At 33.1% G+C, this 20,663-nt stretch overlaps 2 protein-coding genes and 1 long non-coding RNA gene across 3 annotated transcripts; 1 reads left to right on the forward strand and 2 right to left on the reverse strand.

The window, feature by feature from the left end:
- Positions 1 to 5,401: 5,401 nt before the first annotated feature.
- Positions 5,402 to 9,689, reverse strand: TRM11 (tRNA modification 11 protein). Its single transcript, XM_085704441.1, has 6 exons — positions 9,359 to 9,689; positions 8,882 to 9,093; positions 7,522 to 7,839; positions 7,283 to 7,357; positions 7,037 to 7,111; positions 5,402 to 6,124 (listed from the first exon to the last, which is right to left on the reverse strand). Exons 1-6 carry the CDS (start codon positions 9,573 to 9,575, stop codon positions 5,573 to 5,575), a joined length of 1,449 nt encoding a protein of 482 aa, XP_085560567.1. The 5' UTR covers positions 9,576 to 9,689; the 3' UTR covers positions 5,402 to 5,572.
- Positions 9,690 to 13,288: 3,599 nt separating this feature from the next.
- LOC146932714 (glycine-rich RNA-binding protein RZ1A-like) lies at positions 13,289 to 15,354 on the forward strand. The gene is made up of 4 exons (XM_085704429.1): positions 13,289 to 13,358; positions 14,027 to 14,143; positions 14,438 to 14,986; positions 15,106 to 15,354. Exons 2-3 carry the CDS (start codon positions 14,033 to 14,035, stop codon positions 14,966 to 14,968), a joined length of 642 nt encoding a protein of 213 aa, XP_085560555.1. The 5' UTR covers positions 13,289 to 13,358; positions 14,027 to 14,032; the 3' UTR covers positions 14,969 to 14,986; positions 15,106 to 15,354.
- A 1,837-nt stretch (positions 15,355 to 17,191) lies between these two features.
- On the reverse strand, positions 17,192 to 18,070 carry LOC146932715 (uncharacterized). The gene is made up of 2 exons (XR_015008399.1): positions 17,881 to 18,070; positions 17,192 to 17,640 (listed from the first exon to the last, which is right to left on the reverse strand). It is a non-coding gene; the product is annotated as an uncharacterized LOC146932715 (long non-coding RNA).
- Positions 18,071 to 20,663: the final 2,593 nt, after the last annotated feature.

Raw genomic sequence — 20,663 nt, forward strand, 5'->3', positions numbered from 1 at the left:
GCATGAAAGAATACTGAAAAAAGTGTAAGGTTTTTCTCGCATATCAATAGTACAGTCATACTAGTGATGTAAAATAACCGAGCTAGCATTGCTAGCTTAAGAAGTTTGAGATGGCAATCACCACCAAGGTTTGTAATAACCTAAGCTAAGAATATATCAACTCCATCAAATTAAATAAAAGCGTACACCATGGTTTTTCACGCATATCAATATTACAGGGTATGTGGTCTCTACTAAACTGATGTTTGACTGTAATATTTGTCTCGTATTCAAAAATAATGAATAAAATTTCATTCACTCTTTTGCACTTCAAAGTTCAAACACAAATTATGCATCATTTAAGTTATATATATCATTTATAACTTACATAGATATGTTTCACTAGTTATATATATCATTTAAGTTACATCATTTATAACTTAAACTTATATATATAGATGATAAACCTAAACAGAAGAAGCTGCTTAATTTACTTCAGCAACTTCAAAATCACATAACCCTACAAAAAAAAAAAAAATCAAGTTTCAAACCATGCTCAATCAAAGGACTCAAACGTGAGAAAAAAAATCTTATTTTTGAACATCATCTAAAATAAAAATCAAAACTCTTCACTCATAACATAAAAAAAAAAAAAAAAACCATAATTTTCAACATGATCCAACTAAAAATTAAAATTTTAACTAAAAAAAATAAACAAGTCGTTTATTTAAATAAGAAACAAATCTTATAAATATTCTACACAGAAATATAAATTATAGATTTTAATAATATCTTAATGATATTTTGTTTTAAATTCTAAAATATATTTAAAACTAAAATCTTAAATAGATATTTAGCCATATTATTCCCTAACATCATTTTCTCTACTCTAGGTTGTGGTATCTAATTTTCTCTACTTTAGGTCTTGGATATCAAAGGAAACTTGTCCCTTTTTGTCTATAAACATACTTTTTTTCTTCAATCATAGTCTCAAACGATATATTGTATGCACACATATTAAACTAGTTAATTAATTTGACAATGGCCAAAGTTAGACTTCTACCAGTTGCTGCCACCTTTGATGGTGTTTTTTGTGTTTTTGAACAAAATAAAACCAGTTAGTTAATTTGACAATGTTAAACATTTGATATATGGAGAAGTCTCATGCTAAATTTGTATTCATCGATCAATATATAGATTTAAAGTGTACTAATTAATATGAAACTATAGACTTTACTTTTGACAGGAATAAAACTATAGACTTAATTTTACTAATTAATACAAAACATATTTCTAAATCATATCATAAAAATAAGGAACAAATCCTATAAATATTCTACATAGAAATATAAATTATATTGATATCTTAATGATATTTTATTTTAAATCTAAAGTATATTTAAATTTAAAATCTTAAAAAAGATATTTTGACATATTATTCTCAACATAATTTTCTTTACTTTAGGTCATGGATATCAAAGGAAACTTGCCACCCCTTTGCCTATAAATATTCTTTTTTTCTTCAATCCTGGTCTCAATCGATATAAACACATACATAATATTACACTAGTTAACTTTTTTTTAAGGATATTACACTAGTTAACTAATTTGACGATGGCCAGAGTAAGATTTCTACTTCTTGCTGCCACCATTGTTGCTCTCATATTGTTCCTTGGTGAGTATATTTTTAATATATAAAATTCTTTCCATCTATGGTATTAATTTTTTTTAGGTAGAATTCTATGGTATTAGTTTGCTTGCTGCTCATGATATGTTATTTTTTTCATGTTTATAATCGATGCTCTACGTTACGTATTAATTGTTTTTGGGTAGAATTTTATGATATTAGTTTGCTTGCTCCTTATGATATTATTTTTTCATGTTTATAATCGATGATTACGTAATACAATATAAATTCCTCACTAATTTTTTAATCAGTGATTATAACATTAATTTTATTATGCCCAAAACAAAGAGAGATTAATCTTAGTAATGTTCATTAAAAATAAATAAAGTGTGATTGAATGAGTATATGATCATTTTTCATGTCATTCTTTCGGTTATTTTAATATGGGTTAATTATGTTTTTAGTCCCTATAAAATAGCGACCTTGTAAGTTTAGTCCTTACTTAATTTTAATAGCATTTTTAGTCCCTATAAAAAAAATTTACTTATAATTTTAGTCCCTACTAAAACAAAGTTTGATTAATTATCCTTAAACTCTTAAATTTTTGAACGATTTTTTTGAGACAAGATTAGAACACTATGAAAGGTTCGTTTACTAAAATTTAGAATTTTCAGACATGAAATGAATTAAATATGAATTTTTTAAAACGACAAAAGTTAAAGATAAAAAGTAATAAAATTTGGATGTAGAAATCAAATTTTGCAATATTTTTTTGCGGAGGAACTTTTAGTAATGTTCTAAACATGTCTGCAAAAAATTGTTCAAAAATTTAAGAGTTTAAGCATAAATTAAACAAATTTGAATTGAGTAGGGACTAATACTCAGGGCAAAAAAATAAAATTAGGGACTAAAAATGCTATTAAAATTAAGTAAGGACTAAACTTACAAGGTTGCTATTTTATAGGGACTAAAAACATAATTAACCCTTTTAATATCTCAAATTGTCTTTTAAAACCTTGATCCAACTATGCTGTTAATATACGATGATGGTCATTCACTCTGGCATACATCTTACTATATGATTACAAGTTTCCTTTTTTTATTAGAGGCAAATATTATAAGTTTCTTATCATACATATTTTTTTTCTTGTTTATGATTATTGATATTTGATATTCATGATTCACCTTTTGTTCTATACAGTTAAATACATTTGTCTCAGTATATAGTGGCCTTTTTTCTTTCTTTATGAGATTTGTTTGATGTTTTTTTTTCCCATGAATTTTGATTTAGGTCTCCAATGTTTTATTTGTTTGTTTAATTAAATTTTCTTGTTGTACAACACATGATAGTTAGGTTCTTTGATGTCAACATTCAACATAATTAATATAAGAGAGTCTTGCAAATTAATTTTGCTTAAAAAAACTTTTTTCATTATGCATTTCAATCTACATACTAATGGAGAGGAAAATATATACAAAACATATTAGTTTTTTTATTTATTTTATGTTCTTATAAATTACTCATTTACAAGTGAATCTAATTGAAATTGAATCAGGTTCCGACACAACAATGGGTGAGGCTACGGAAATGGATTTTGCTGCACTGATGGATGACTCAAATGGGGTGGATAACTCAAATGCAGTGAAGTGTTGCTATGACAATCATATAGGCAGATGCAATCCAAATCAAGACGACTATTATTGTAATCAAATTTGCGGAAAGCATTGCTACAAAGGAGGTCATTGCAAAATTATTGGAAAGAAAGCACCAAATCATTTTTGTCATTGTTATTGTTGATTATTTGTTATTATCAATCAAAATTATTTTTTATGGTACTAGGATTGCACTAATCTAGCCATGTTATGTTTTGAAACTAGAATACTCTATTTTTTTTTTAATTTTGGCATGTGAGATATTTTACTGGGAAAATAGTCACTTTAGTCCTTGAATAAGGAACGAATAGTCACAATAATCCCTCAATGTATCGAAATTTCAAAATAGTCCTTGATTGTGTATTTTGTTAGTCAAAATAGTCCTTGATATTAAAATATTTCGTCAATATTGTCATATTAGTCCTTCAACATACTTACTTATTATTATATTAGTCCTTATACATACTTACTTATTGTCATTTTAGTCCCTATATAAAAATAGTTATTGTGAGTATTAAGAGATTATTTAAGCGTTAGGGACTATTTTGACTAATAAAGTGGACAATCAGAGACTATTTTAGAATTTTGATAAATTGAAGGACTATTATGACTACTTGCTACACATTCAGGGACCACAGTGACTATTACCCCTATTTTATTTCTAAGGGTTGCATAAGTTTGACTTATTTATATTTGGTAGGCAGATATTTTATTTGTGAGGATTGCATAAGTTCGACTTATTTATATTTGGTAGAAAATGACTATGTGTGAACCTCATTTAAAGTTCACAAAATGTCCTTATTATAACCCCAAATCATTTCAATGCAGTATTGGCTTTGACAGTTAGAGTGATACACTTCAACAACGTGTAGCACTTATGTACCATTGATCTCTTAATGTTATATAACATTAGCCAAATAGGATGTGCCACGTGACACACCTTTTTATTTAAAAATAAAAAAAAATCAAATAAAACTAGAATAAAATAACGAGAGAGAGAAAAGAAAGAACAGACTGCGCCAACCTTTTTCTTCTTGTTCCTTCCACTTCAAAACAAAACTCATCCACCATCTTCATCAGCTTTCTTGAGATTTTTTCAGCAATTCTCTACAGATTTTTTCATTGTAGCAGATTTTATTTTTCACTGCAGACTAATAACAACTATTTCATTATAACATTTTTTTTCATTATTTTGTCACAATTCAAAAATTCCCAAATCAACATACTGCTCAAGAGACAAGTAGATAACTGAAATTTTTTTTTTTTTGAACAAGCCAAAATGGAATTATATTACCACATCAATAGTAGTTCCCAAGTACAAGGTGTGCCTAGGAGACCACTACAAATATACAAAGGGGAACATAGTCAAAATGAGAAATAAACCACCGATGGTTAGCCAATGTCCAGACAAGCCAAAGGACTTGACCACCACCTATGGGTACCAAAAACAAATATGGCTTTTTTAGCTGAAAGAATATTGTTTATTGTTAGTCTACTGATCTCTACAATAACAACCTTCAATGAATCCCAAAATTCATTCCAAATCAAATTCATCAAATTTAAAAATAAAAAGATTGTGAAGGTAAGAGGAAGAATTGAAGGCGGCCTATGGCATAACCGTGGTCGATGGTGGAGAGGAGGACGGCGGCGGAGAAAAGTTGATGGTGGATGGTAGGTTCAGAAGTGAGGTTTCAGGGATTAGGAGATGATGAACACGATCTTTCTTGGTTACAAAGCAAATTAAAGAAACAGCGGAACACAAGAAAAGGAAAAAAAGAAAACACTAGCGCCTAATGAAAATAGATCCTATCTCATCCGTCCTTTTCTCTCTCTGTGTTGTTTTATTCTAGCTTTATTTGATTATTTTTTTTTAAAAAAAATGGTGTGCCACGTGGCACACCCTAATTGGCCAATGTTATATAACATTAAAATGCCAATTGTACACAAGTGCTGCCCTTCAACAACAGTGCCTAACTTAGAATGCAAGAAAGAATACTGATAAAAGCGTATGGTTTTTCTCGCATATCAATATTACAGTCATACTAGTGATGTAAAATAACCGAGCTACCATTGCTAGCTTAAGAAGTTTGAGATGGTAATCACCACCAGGTTTGAGATAACCTAAGCTAAGGAGAGTAAGAATGTATCAACTCCATTAAATTAAATAAATGAGAATAAAAAGATACATCCACAAAATTAGACAAAAATATCACAAAATTGAAAAAAGGGGCATATGGGTACACTGGCCTCTGTAGTGAAAAGTTTTCATCCCCTTGGACATAGAAACATACACCGGCATCTAACCCGTGAAGTCTAAACGTATTTTCCTCTATATTTCTTGTTTGAATCCTTAATCTTATAATCGCCATTCTCCTTTAACTGAGCATCCACTGGACTGAAAACTGCAGAATGAAGATTACCATCTTCTAGCCACTTTACATGGTTCTCCTTAAATTCAAGGTGTTGCATCCTAGCTGCCAAACTTATTTCCTCTGTGTAAGGACCTATCTTAACCATTGTCAGTAATACCCTGCAATATCGTGAACTAAGAATCTGCTCAGAAGAAGAAATCAGCTTAAAACATGGATGCTCCGGGAAATGATTATGTGGAGACTCTTCTTCTCTCAATACAGGATAGAAAAACACAAGTCTTCCGCCCAATACAAGCATCTTGGCAGCAAGATCAAGCAAATCATGTACACACTCAACTAAACTGTAAGGTGCAGTCGATGGTATGTGGTCTGTTCTTTTGTCGTCCGGAACAATGTAAGGCTCCACAGCCCCCTTTAGTAGCTTCCTACCACCAGATTTGCGTCCTCCGGCTCGCACTCCATAAGGAGGGTCACATATTATCGCATCAAATACCTTGTAAAAAACAAAGTTATCAGTAATTTTTTTTAAAAATAGTTCAAAAATAATGAATAAAATTTCATCCATTCAAGTTACTTTTGCATTTCAAAGTTCAAACACAAATTTTCGCTTATAAACAAGATTAGGAATAATGCGAGTTATATTCCCAAATCCAGACATATCAAAATTTGCCGGCAACTAAGATTTCTACCATTATATATATAATAACAACCAGTTGTGTCTTTTCCTAATATTAGTCCTACTCACCTCAGAGCTCATACTAATGTCCTCTCCCCTCAAATCTTTAAGAGGACTTGTCATTAAATCTGATGCCTATACAACCAGCTATTGACTTGAGTAATAGAAAATTATAAACAATAGGATTTGGTAACAATGCATTATGTTCTATGTCCATTGGACCTTATGTCTGTTCTAATTGCCAACTAGTGAGATATGGGAATAAGGCTTGGTTGTTGTCGTTAAGCAATCTCCTTAGACAGGATTCAGCACTCAAATACTATGCACCGAACAAAAGCGGATGCTTATAAAGTGCACAAGATAAAAGGTAGGGTTGGACTTGGTAGCATAGCCAGTCCATGATAAAGTCTATTACCTAACTGTAAAATTACTAGGTGCTACCAATATTATAATCAGTAAAGCCAATCTATCCCTTCCGCAATTAACTTGTAAAATGACAGAAAGCCAGAGTCAGCAACACAATTACCGAAAGGGAGGTAATAAACCACAAAACATGTTGATTATATTCGGTCACTTTTCAGTTAGATAAAAGGCAAAACCAATTGCTGAGATTGGAAAAATTCTTAATTTGTGTGTCCAAGACACAGCACATAGATGCTCTCCTTTAGGATCAGAAGAAAAATTTACAAAGAAATGTACAAGGACATGAATCTTTTTTCAAAAATTTACCTCTTTCAGCCCCGGACGCCAGGGAGGAAGGTTGTTGTCAGCCCTTAAAAGACCAACTGGCATTTCCAATCCATACTGCAACATATACAGCCAAATAAGTTTATCAGAAAGATATATACATCATAATGTGTGCTTTATTCAAGCAAATTCAGTCTACTACATCATATAAGTGGTGCTAAATTCAAACTAAACAAACAAATTTTTTACTAGCCATAAAACAAGTGTAAGAACATTTGCTACAGTTACCTGCTTAAAATTACTCCAAACATTACGGTCAGGACCGCGTCCATCACGTACTACCCTAATGTCAATGTCAGCACCCTGAACAATTTAGATTAAGTATCATTAAATAAAATAATCTACGTGCATATTGACATGAATTTTCCTAAACAGAATCCATTGCAATAGATCGTGAAAGGATAAGTTGGAAAGAAAGAGAGAAAAAAGAAAAAGAAAAGGTGAAGAATGAAGAAGGAGAAGCAGACCATGGTCATTGCTCCAAAATGAGCTGCTGCAACAAGAATACTTCCGGTTCCAACAAAAGGGTCATAAACTAGTTTCCCCGGAGTAGCCAGTGCTTGGTTGGCCATTAGAAAAGCTATCTCCGCATCCATGGCTGTTGGCCCAAGATAAGTACGGCTTTTCAACTCGTATGTCGGTAAAAGCTTCCTATCAGCAGCACCAACTTCACGACCAAAGAAAATTCTCTTTTGTTCAACTGGAGGAAGACCATTATTACCTTCACAATTATCAATTTCTATCAGCCAGAAGTTGTGCTCTGGTTTTCTCAAATTTACTTTTCCCTGCAAACAAAGTGACCAAACAATGATGGACAAAAGAAAGATACTTGTTGGAGTATGAGTTTTTCAAAAAGGCATCATAATAAATAATGAGAAATTTCATTCATTGTAATGCATCTGACTTCAAAAAGGAATTCTATGGCCATCTCAAATGAAAACATATGGGGAATAAGAGATGCACACAGGAAGAAAAAAAATAGTAGAACAGTGCTCGATAAAAAAGAAGCTTCAAAAAGCGTGATGAAAATTAACCTGCAAAATCCTGGATACTAACAAAAAAGTACAATCAAACAAAGGGATAGGAAACACATAATTCCGGCAACTCTCAATAGAAGCTATAGCCTCTGTTTAGCAAGACAAAATTTTGAGCTTATAGCATATAGATTATAGCTTATAAGCTCATACAAGCAAAATAGATCTGGTTACAATTTTTTTCTCACAAGCTTATATTTTTTTCTCATTAGCTTATAGCGTTTTTTGATAAGTTATTTCAAATAGCTTATAGCTTATCGTTTTTCCCTCTCAATTTTACCCCTGTTATCCTAATTGAAAAAATTAGATATTAATTAAACATATATTTTTTATGTCATTTCATATTTATAAGCTAGTTCAAAAACTAATTTTACCCAACATTACAAATTCAACTTGCTAACTTACTCACTATCATCTACAAGGTCATCCGCTATAAGCTAGTTTATCAACTATCTGCTGTTTTTTTTCACCGAACAGAACCATAATGTAGTTTTAATCATGCCAAACCCAAATCAGATGATACAGTTTCCAATGAAATGACAGTGAATAGAAATGACTCAAACTGCATTTTAAATAACTACACAAAAAAAGTCCCTTTGCACCACATAATATCAAAAGTAAGCATAAAGTCAATAGTTTGCTGCACTCAAGGAAGAATCTAAAATTTCACAACATTTTCTCAATCTATCAATTGCTATTTACATAGGACTGAAGTGACGATAACCTCGTGGTCATAATTTACCATGCAGAGAGCACCAATGCAATAAATAAATCAAATTAAAGGACACACAACCTTGAAAGGGATATAAGTAAACCCTTGAATGAGTTCCTTATGCTCCTGGAGACTAATAACCTTCCCAAAGGTATCAACAGTAATCCTGAAAGTGCTGTTAGATTCCAAGTATGGCAACTTTCTCTCATCTGGATAACTCAATATAGAATCCTTCAACTCCTCATAGCTACCCCCTTCACCCCATAGCTCATACATTCCCTTCACAAGTATACCTACATAATTGCCACCCCACATAAAAAAAATAAAATTTTTAACAAAACCCACTATAAAAAATTAAAAACTTCTACAAACCCACTATAAAAAATGATAAACTTAAACAAACCCATTATGAAAAATTGAAACTTTAAACAAACCCACATAAAAAAATCAAAAATTTAAACAAACCCACGAAATAAAAATGACAAATAATTAAAGGGCTAAGCTAAAATTAATTGTAGCAATAATCAGAATGAAGAACAAGTGAAAGTGAAAACTAACTTCGATTAGCAATGTTACGAGCAATTTCTTCTGAAGGGAGATTGACCAAATGGAAAGGAGAATCTGGGTGGTGATGAAGAGGGAGCTTCCATTGCAACTGGGGATGAACGTCGTCGTTTTGGTTGTCATCAAAAGCTCCAAACAATTTGGCTAAAGATTCGACTTCGGGTTTTCTGTAATCCAATAACCTGTGAAAGAAAACACATAGATACCACATGGTTTTGTTGTCTCTTCAGAAATCGAAGAAACAAGATTGAAGTTGATGAGCAGAGAGAAGAAAAATGGTTTTGGTGGTGTTCCTAAACCCTGTTTCAAAACCCTCGCCGGAACTGGACTTCAGTTTTCTTTTCCCTCTATCATAGTCTTCAAATTAACCTTCTAGCCGTTGGATTTACATGTAGGCTGCTAATATGGATGGTAGAGATTGAGAGTTTGGCTGGGATTAAGCTTTCATAGAAATCAATTTTAAGTGTCCTCTTTGCATATTTTCTACACTAAAATACATATTTATCTATTTTTATTTTGTTACTTTCAAAAATTTAAATGAGTTATTTATCTTATGTTTTTCGAAAGAATATAATCAAACAAAAACTTGTTAAAAAAAAAAATCAAACAAAAACTAATGTCCCAACAAAATAAATGGCATGTTAGCAAATGTCTTTCTGATATGTAACCCAAAAAAAAAAAAAAAGTCTTTCTGATACTTGTTAAAAAATAAAATATGATGGTATTACGTTCAAAATTGTGTAGTCAATTTCTCACTAGGACAATCTGGAGTTATGGTTCAAGGGATGTATTCTAGAGCATTTGACGAGGTAACAAAAGTCAAATATTTGGCATGTGTCAAAGAGATTCTAAAGCATCTCATTTCACATGTTGGATATCGAGACCATAATTCCTTCTTTGGACATGTTTTTTATTTGATAGAGATGGTAGGGCGACTCTGATCCAGGTGGAATCTTTGTACAAGTTTCCCATGGCCGAATTTAACTTTTTGATAAGCTATGTTGACTCTGGGATAATCCTCTCTGGTTCTTCTTTGATCTCTTGCTGCCTCTCTACTAGAAAGGTTGTTCTTCTCGACTTTTTGACTCTCTTGTATGCTATGAGTGTTCTTTTTTCTTCCTTCGAAAATTACCACAAGTTTTCTTGAAGGATTTTTTCTCGACTGCAATATTTGTATTTGAGTAAGGCCATTAGCAGTGATGTCGTGTTGATTCTTGAAACCCACAAAGCTCCTCAAAATATCTCTTATTTGGAGGGCTAGTTATTTGTAAACTTCTTGTTGGGAGACAGGCACCATAACGGAAGACCACATCCGACACAGTACGACTCATAAGGCCTCTACTTCATTTAAGTATGTGGCATTTCCCTTTGGATCAATTCACCTATTCGATGCAGATCTTCTTCAAAACTCACATGTGTTAGCGATCGATATTGACAGGTTGAGTGAATGTTAAAACAATTGAGTGAGGAAATTGATTCTTTCTCGAGCCCACTAGTTAAGTATATGGACGGTAACAATATCATATAAGGTCAAGATAAATTGGGACTATACAATGATGCACAAAACTCATGTTTCATGTTTGTGGTGCCACTAACCGTAAAGAGGAACATAGTGCAATCATAGTGGAGTTGTGTACCAGGGACCCTATCAACAGATCATGTCATGAAGGATGAGACTAACAAACGAATGTTGGGCTATATGATCCCCTTGATAATGGGAACTCGCGCGCTGTCCATGAAACTAGACGAGTAAAGGCTCCACACTATTGCCCATATCGTTTGGCTAATAAGCATAATTTTTGCAATAAATACCCAGTTTATACATTGTAATTAGTCACATCTGGTCAGTGAAATAAACTTATTTTGCATTTTATCCATTTTATCATTCTGCATTTATCTATTTTTTATGCATTTCTAATTAATTGTAAAAAAAAAAAAAACCAAAAACAATCGTACCTAACACTCTACTAGAGAAGTCATAAAACCCACATCCAAGGGACAAAGTTCTCTCATCGACGTTAATCTTTTGAAGAAAAGAGAATCACCATTGAGAACATCAACATGACCTCCACTAAATTCTTGCTCCATCAGTGATACCTTAGTGAAGAAATAATTATTCGAAATTCAATAGCATCTATGATTACTTCTTCTCTACCTTACCTCTCAAGTTTAAGACATGTTCCATATGACATGATTGCTCAATTACATTTCCATGCTTTGAATCAAGTAAGTTAATGACATGCTTACTTTGGTGCATCAATATGCCTCCTTTTATTAGTTTTGAATTATATGCCGAGGAAATATGACAACTCACATAGAATAGGCATCTCAAATTCTTCCATCATTTTCATCTTGAACCTTTTTTTATTTTAGCATCAGTACTACCATTCAGTGGTAAATCATTAACACATAGTCAAGCCAGCTAAAGTTCATAGATATGTGCATCATGTACTTCTATGCTTACAAGTGAATTTCATGACGCCAATTTGAATGATAAAACCAATAATTTTTTTGTTCTCGTCCCTTGGTATCTGCTTTAAACCATACACAAACTTTTCCTTCCTATATACCTCTGACTCTTGAAACCACACAAAGACTTTTACATCTTGTATGCCTTTGACTCACGCAACTTGCCTTCAAAACCAGGAGGCTTGCCTACACACGCTTTTTCTTCTAGTGGTCCATTTCAGAAAGCAAATTTGACATCTATTTGATGTGTTGACTAGTTTTCCACACTACCAAGTGTCATCACCATTATGAGAATTCTTATTCTTGCAATTGGAGAAAACGTCTCACCATAACCTATTTCCTCCATTTGGAAGCACCATCTCATCACCAATCTAAAGGTGTCCGTTGTAACTTATCTCCTCAGACCAAGCTTTACTTTGTATATTAATTTAACATGAACAAGCTACTTGTGCGATGACAAGTGGATTAACTCCTTCTCTCAAAAAAAAAAAGTGGATTAACTCCTAACTTTCATTATATTATATGGACTTCAATTTTTCCTTCATCATATCTATCCATTTACTCTTTCTTCAACCTTCACAATTTTTGACTTAAAGAACAATGGACACGGTGTACTAGGCCACCATATACATTAACTAATGAATTTGTTATCCTCTCACAATCTTTTAGTCTCACGGAAGGTCGTTTGACTCTGATTGATATTCTTGATTCACCGGTTGTAGGCTCATGATCACATTTTTACCAGTGGTTAGATCAAATAACACACGAGTAAGCTTTTCTTCCTTGTCCTAATTTCAATTTTCAACTCAACAACGATCACATATATGCTAATTACAACTTGTTTGGTCATTATACTGAACAATTTGTAGTCTCGTGTATCATGATATCCTACAATGTTTATTTGCCCTACCTTATCATCAAACTTCTTCATGAGTTTATCAAGAACATGTTTATAGCACGTAGAGCCAAACACACTAAGAGAACTTACACTTGCTTTACCGGTTAACCAAGCTTCTTTTAGCGGAAACCCTTTTAATATTTTAGTAAGGCGTCTATTTAACAAATAAGCCGCAGTTAAAACTGTACCTAATATGGAATGCATGTGGCGGAGACCGGAAAAAAGAAGTTAGCATTCCGCATCGCGCTAATAATAGAAAAAATATAACATAAAAAGGAAAAAATTAATGAAAAGACATACTTTTAGATTTGATAGACATGCAAGATCTAATAACGAATATTAAAAATAAAAAATACAGTCGAACATGAATAATCTATGGTGAATTTACACTCACATAATTTATAAATTTTGTACAACTAATATACTCTGAGTTTTTTTTTTATCAAAAAATAATATTAATAGGAGATCTGAAATAAAAAATAAAAAAAGAAAAAATATTGAAACGTGGAATTGGTAGCGTGACCTAATAAAAGAAGAATAAACAAAAGGCTTGTTTCAATTTTCAATTCAGTCTTGACCTAGAGAGAGAGAGCAGAGCAGGTTATCCAAGTTCCGCCCTAACTCACGGTACTCTTCCAAATTCTTCCACTTTTTTCTTCATTCTTCATATATTCTATGCAATTCTTTTCATAATTAACCTTTTCCTGATTTAAATCCGATTTTTAACCGTGACAATTCGCTCAGGAACATTAGGTTTTGTATAATTCGTGTTTGGGAAACATCGCTGGTTTACTTGAATTTAGGATCAGGATAGATATATGTTCTTCTGTTTGTGTGTATTGAGGATTGAGGAAGCATAAATTTTGTTTTTTTTTATTGATTTAGGATAATTTTGAATTTCTCTACAATAGATCATCTTCTATATGTGATAGCTGTTAAGTTTGGAATTCTATATTTAGTTGTGAAACACATGTTTATTCGTAGTTGTTGTTATCATTGTAGGTTATGTGTATTATTTGTGTTATTCCTTTGTAGAGATTTGGAAAGGTTTTACCTCATAAGTTTGAATTTTCAACATTAGCACAAAGTTTGATGGTTTTCTCCTGTTAGTTATTTTCTATCATAATATCGTACTATCATACTATTGTGCTGCTGTTTGGTTTACAAAGAATACTATTCTATTAGCTTATTGTTTGAGGTTATGTGTGTTAATTACCTTGGACTGATTAATTCAACACCGTGTAGTTGGACCGACTAATTCAACACCATGTACTAATTCTTATGTGTTATTGCAGTTTAAAATGTCGGACGAGGATGAGTATCGTTGTTTTGTTGGTGGCCTTGCTTGGTCAACATCCGATAGAAAGTTAAGGGATACATTTGAAAAGTTTGGCAAGCTTACAGAGGCCAAGGTGATCAATATCTCAAATTAATGTTGTCATTATCTTATTTCATGTTTGTACCTAGAAGTTGGTTTATGCTGTAATTTTAGCTTACACCTAGACAACAAACTTTATCTTTTGTTCATTTTTATTTGAGGAGAAAATTTGCAATCTATACTGAACCTTTTATTAGTAAATCAAGTAAACAAGATAAAAAGAAATCAATGTAATATGATAAAAAATGGATAACTGTTTTCTAAACATTATATTTGATTTGGAGAATGGAGATTGTTAATGTTCTCTTTCATTTTATTTTGTGAAAAGGTGGTTGTTGACAAATTCTCTGGACGCTCTCGTGGTTTTGGATTTGTCACATATGATGAAAAGAAAGCAATGGAAGATGCTATTGATGCTATGAATGGGATAGATTTAGATGGCCGAACTATTACTGTTGATAGAGCTCAGCCTCAACAAGGATCCTCTAGAGATGATGGTGATCGCTACCGAGAGCGTGGTCGCGATCGTGAACGTGATCGAGATTACCGAGGTGGTCGAGGATCTAATGATGGAGGATGCTTCAATTGTGGTAAACCTGGTCATTTTGCTAGGGAGTGCCCTAGTGGTGAAGGGGGAAGAGGGGGAGGGGGAAGGTATGGTGGTAGAGAAAGTAGATATGGTGGAAGTGGTGGTGGTGGTCACTATGGTCCAGATAGAAATGGAGATCGTTCTTCTGGCGGTCGCAGCAGGGATGGTGGTAGTCGTGGAGATTCTGGAAGTGATCGATACTATCGTGATCGTGATCGTGATCGTGCTGGACCATATGAACGACGTGGATCTGGAGGCGGCTATCGTTGATATACCTTTCTCATCGAGGTATTTAATGTGTATTTTTTATTTTATTTTGGACGAATGGTATTTAGTGTGTATTGATCTTTCTTCTTTACACTTTGTTTTCTTGATTCTAATGAAATTGTAATTTTGATATTTTGCAGCTTTGAAATCAAATGGGTTGCTGTTGATGCTTAAGCGTTCTTTTTCGTTCACAATGTTCTTCTTGGATTGTTGTTTGGATGGACCAATGATACTAGTGTTTTGATATGCAATACTTGGCACCTTTGTTAGACTAATTAACGTTCCTATGCTGGTCTTTTGGTTTGTTGAAATCTAATGACATACCGTTGAATTCAATGTTCTAATGTTCTGCTCTATGCTATCAATAATTGCTGCTGGTTATCTTGTGATTTGTGACTTTCATGCATGTCGAGTGCTGCTTGGTTATCTTGTGAATTCTGACTTTTATGCATGTCGAGTTGCATGGCATATTTTCCGCGGGATTACCTTGATTCTATTTAAAGAGGAATTGGAATGTTTTGTGGCTTTGGATGTTTGGGGTTTTTTCATGTACCAAGATGGAGGTCCAAATGTAGAGTTTTGCTTCTTCTCATTGGAAGAACGAGGTTTTAAAAGTATAATGCCGATTTGGCTATCCTGTTTCTGGATCTTTGGGAAAGTAGTCAAGCGGGTAAATTATTAAATATTCATACTATATGCATACTTCACCATCACTAGAGTTAGGTTTCAGTCTTTGTTTTATTGATGTTATTGAGCTTTTGGCAGGATTCTTGGCTAAATGTGGTCATTTTGGATTCATCAATGGGTCCCTTTATTGCTAACTGGACATGTACAGTTTTTTAAACTAAAACACAAAAATCTTTTCAGCTGCAAGAGGCAATCTGCATTTGCACTCAATATGCATACCGCTCTTGTTTTCTTCATGGGGAATATATGAAGGGGGTTCCGTTTTCTATGATTCTGGCACATTATGTGGAAGATCTTGATGAGTTGAGCAACTGCTACCATTGTTTTTATGCGTTATTGTTCTATTTGGGGGAAGATTGCTCTTATCGAACCTTTTAACTGCCGCATGTGATGTTTTGTTTGTTGAGATCCAGTTTGTTGTGCTATAAAACGGTAGTCAAACCTGAGCCTGGTCCTAAACTTCCATTCTCTTCCACGACATGGTTGAGTTCACTAGCATTGGATTTGAGATTGCAGCCTTACTAAATATTCGCACTATTTGTCTATCATGGTCTGTGTTTTAATACTTTTATGTTGTCATCATGATATGTGCGAAAGCTCCTTTCAAATTGTATTTTTTTCATTCTGTTTATCATGTCCAATGTTAGATTTGATCATTTTTGTATTTTCTTTGATAAATCAATGTTTGATTTGTTTTAAATCTTTTACTTCTAGAGCACAGAACAAACCACATTTCTATGTGGTGGAGTTCGTGTGCCAGAGCTTGCAGGAAAATTTTCACTAGTTCCCTCTTCTCTTCATCATATATACATGAACTCATGCTTGAGTTTTTTTTGTTTAACTTTTTTAATTGAATGACGACGAAAGTATTTCACACATATTTCAGTTTCTTTTTGTGAGGCAATGCTAAAAGGTGTATTTATCATTGTACTATTTGAGTACATGAAATTCACGAGGTGTTTTAAATTTGAAGTGGATGCACCTTTATCTTTGCACTTTAGAGGATTGCCCACTTAAACTTCAGAAGCTTCATCCGCATTAAGGGCCTCTTTGGATTAGCTTATTTTAGAGCTTATATAAAACAACTTAGGCAAATAAATAAGTTTTTATATATTATTTATAAGTTTTTAAGGTAGTTTATGAAAATACCGTTTATGAAGATATAATTTTCGTCAGTGAGAGCTTTAAAATAAAAGCTTATTTATTTATTTACGTAAGCTATTTTTTATAAGCTCAAAATAAGCTCAAACCAAACGGGCCTAAAGCTTCAAAACATATTTCTCAATTTGATGGCCGATGCATCTTTATTTATGCACTATAAAGTACATAAGCTTTGCATTTAGTATAAATTTTCTGGGTTGCGTTTATTTATTTGTTGGCTTTAGTTTGCTGAAGCTTCTCCTTTGTTAGAACACTTCGATGGTGTGAGTTTGAATTTTCTTATTTGAATAATCATTCAGCTCCAAACGTTTCTCCATTAATGTTGACAGTATTTTGGATCATCATTTTTTTAGTACTTTTTTGACAATACAAATGAACTTCCTGTTAATGGAAATAAGGTCCTTACAGGGACACATCCCAACCATCTTATATAACCAGTAGTTTTTGACAAACAAACAAGACTATGAGCTACTTCATTACATTCTCTTCTAACACTGCCAACATAAACATTAACAAGTTTAGACAAATAATCCAAAATGTCTACCATAACAAGTTCTATCTTAGCTATCATAGGTGCTCTATGTAAGCACTTGACCACACATTCAACATCAGATTCAAGGGATAGATTTGAGACATGATTCTCAACCCGCCCACTCTAGGCACCAACGCAACCCCAAACATTATGCCATTAGAGGAGATACTGTTATACCATCTAGTTTTGTTGCAGCAAAACTGGCCATTCCCGCTGAATTTTGCTGGTAAATAAGGTTGAATCTTGTTTGTTAAGGAAAAGAATCTCCATCCTGTTTTTCCGTCTGAAAAACACCCTGCATCAACAAAGGAAAAGAAGGGTTCACACTTCTGCTACTAATGCTGGTAATTAAGGTTAAATCTTGTTTGCACAAGTGACATAGGTTGTGTACTGCACACAACATTTTTCCACCACTAGATAAATAATCTTACCCTATTTGATGATACGAAGAGAAATTAGAATGTGTAAATTGTTCTAATGAAACCAAAATAAAATTTGTAGAAAATTATAAATTTTAGAACAAAATTAGAAGCACCTGTGGCCTAATGATCAACAAGCTCAAACCCCTGAAAAATTGAGCCCTTGCCCTCTCGTTCTTGCGAACCCAAAATCTTCTCTCAATTGCAATGCAAGTTACGTCCAAGGATGAGTGGTTGAGAGGAAGATGGGAAAATATTTGGTGGAGGGTGTATTATTATATCTGGGAATTATGTATCAAGTGGTAAAAAAATGGTGGTTTTGGTGTGCATGGTACACAAGATGACTATTTATAGGTAAAACTATTCCTACCCACCAAACAACATGGCCTACATCTTTAGCCTTGCACGACTATATATGCGTATAATGCATAAGTTATTCCTCGTTTAACGTGATATGTGGCACCCCAGGTTCGACTGACATTTTTCCACTTCACATTGTGATTCATTGATATAGTCCAATCTGTGCAACCTTCCTTAAAATGTGTTTTCTTGCCTATCGATCCTTACAGTTAGTGGCTCTATAAACATAGAGCATGGATGAAGTGCCTTCATTGTCCAATTCTATTGAGATTTGATTAAGTCTATTGTCTTTAAGACCCACATATTCTTCAATAGGATCGAGAAAGAATCGGATGATCGTCGTTCGGCTGCAATTGTGCTCACCTAACTTCCATCAATTGAGGGGAAACTCACAGACCCTTAAATCGTCTATCTGCCGATTTTGACTAACATTATAATTTTTTCTAAGTGTAAATAAATACCCCCTGCGTTGCATGATCAATTAGTACTGAGTGAAAGATGATGCAACATAAACTAAATCGGTTGTGCATGAACAATGTCATCATTGTGCTGTAAAAATAGAAAGCTAGTTGTTATAAATCCTTATCCGACTTACGAGTGGATTGGAGCTAATAACTCATGCTGCTTCACCTGCTTTGACGCTAATCTTAATTTCCCCAACTGATCAAAGCTATATTTTCTCCTAATCGTCAAATTAACCTTTCCTTATAAATATCTTCAGTCGAGATTCACGCTCTTCACTTTTGTATCAATTTCCTCTAAAATTCTCTCTAAGTTCATCTTTGAGTTGAACCTTCTTAATCCTTTTCTTTTCTTATGATAAACCCAAAAACCTAATTGACGAAAATGTCTTCCTCTATTCTCAAAGCCACGACCATAATTATGGAGGTATTGAGAGTTTTGATTCAGAATATTCAGTCTCTTCATGTTCATGTTTGTCAACCTTCACCTGACTATTCCTTGGTCTTGGTCCCTCTTTAGAACCACATATCCCTTCACCTTCAACCTCCATCGTGAAAGGTGGAACATTGTTTATGGGATCTTGTCTTTGTCCAATGTAGGCTTATATTCTGCCAATGATTGAAGAATAGTTTTCTATTGAGCCGATTGATTTTAGAACTTTCACATCCATCACTGACTTATATTTCTTGGTTAACTTAGATTGAAATTGCTCATGGTGAAGCCTGAAAACGATCACAAATATATGACATGGTCATGCTTTCTAAGGTTTACTTGAAGTTTGATATGGAACACTTCCTCATATTTTTCGACTATTGGTTTAGACCAAACCCTTCTTTCCACTCTTGGCTTGCCAACTGAAGGACTCTGTCCCAAAAGTGGTTAATTATTTCATAAGTAATAATTAACCTTTCATTATTGGTCATACATTAGGTATTCAATGAACCTAAAAAGTGGTTTTTTGCTTATAAATGTGACCGGATGGAGTATTATTTATCTTTGTATATTAGTAGAAAAATATTGTCAAAGTATGTACAGTTAAAAGTGCAAATTGTCAATCAGGTCATATAATATGGGACGGAAGGAGTAAAAAAAAAAGAACAAATAATTTCATGAAATAAAGTCTTGCCAATTAGTGTAATTAATTCTTGATTACTTTTTTTGGTAGTGATAATTCTTGATTACTAATCACTTTTAATGGATAATCATGTTCTTCCTTTTCCATTATTATTTTTTTTCCTTCTAAATAGATGATACTTGATCTATAAATATCCTTGTTTTGAGACTAAAAAGCAAGGAGGATTTGGAGAGAAAAACACGTTTACAAAATTGAGAGAAGCAGAAGTTGAAAAGTAAAAGGAAAAAAGTGCTGTTTTGTCAACTCCAAATCGATAGAGGTAAGCTTTTACCCGTTTTGTGGCTTTTCTTTGTTATGGCTTTCTTAACCTTGCTTCTTGTCTGTCCTGATTTGGTAATGATGTGCTTTGGGTGATATGTGTATTCATTATGATAATCGTGTCAATCAAATATCCTAGTTTAGTTTTTCTTTAAAACATGTTATTCGTTTTAGGATTTAGACTTTTCTTTCTTTAGATAAACGAAATGACAATAACAATTTGGGTTGATATGTGGTTTAGAACCTTTAATATACCGACGGTCGATTCTCGATCACGGTGTCCGACCAAACAATTTTGACATTGTCTTGACAATTAAACTAGGATTTATAGACTTGAAAAAAGCTATTTTAAAAAAAATAAAATAAATAGTTCCACAAAAGGAATCGTTACTCTATGTCTCTATAAAATTTTACTCATATTAGTCATTCAATTTTTTTTTTTTTTAACAATCTGAAAATTCTTTGATGACTAAATTAATAATATGTGTAGGAATGACAATGGATACCCTATGGGTAGGGTACTACAGTGCCCATTCCCCATACCCGCATTTGTAAAAAATATCCGCACCCGAGCCCGTACCCTTGTGTGTAACAACTTTAATGCCCTCCCCATACCCTATGGGAACCTAAGTGGCCATACCCGCACTCATTACCCACACTTTAATTATGAAAGACAACAAAAAC

The sequence above is a fragment of the Medicago sativa genome, chromosome 4 (assembly GCF_051527215.1).
Source record: "Medicago sativa cultivar Bolivia chromosome 4, Bolivia_mono, whole genome shotgun sequence".
In the NCBI taxonomy this organism is placed as follows: domain Eukaryota; kingdom Viridiplantae; phylum Streptophyta; class Magnoliopsida; order Fabales; family Fabaceae; genus Medicago; species Medicago sativa.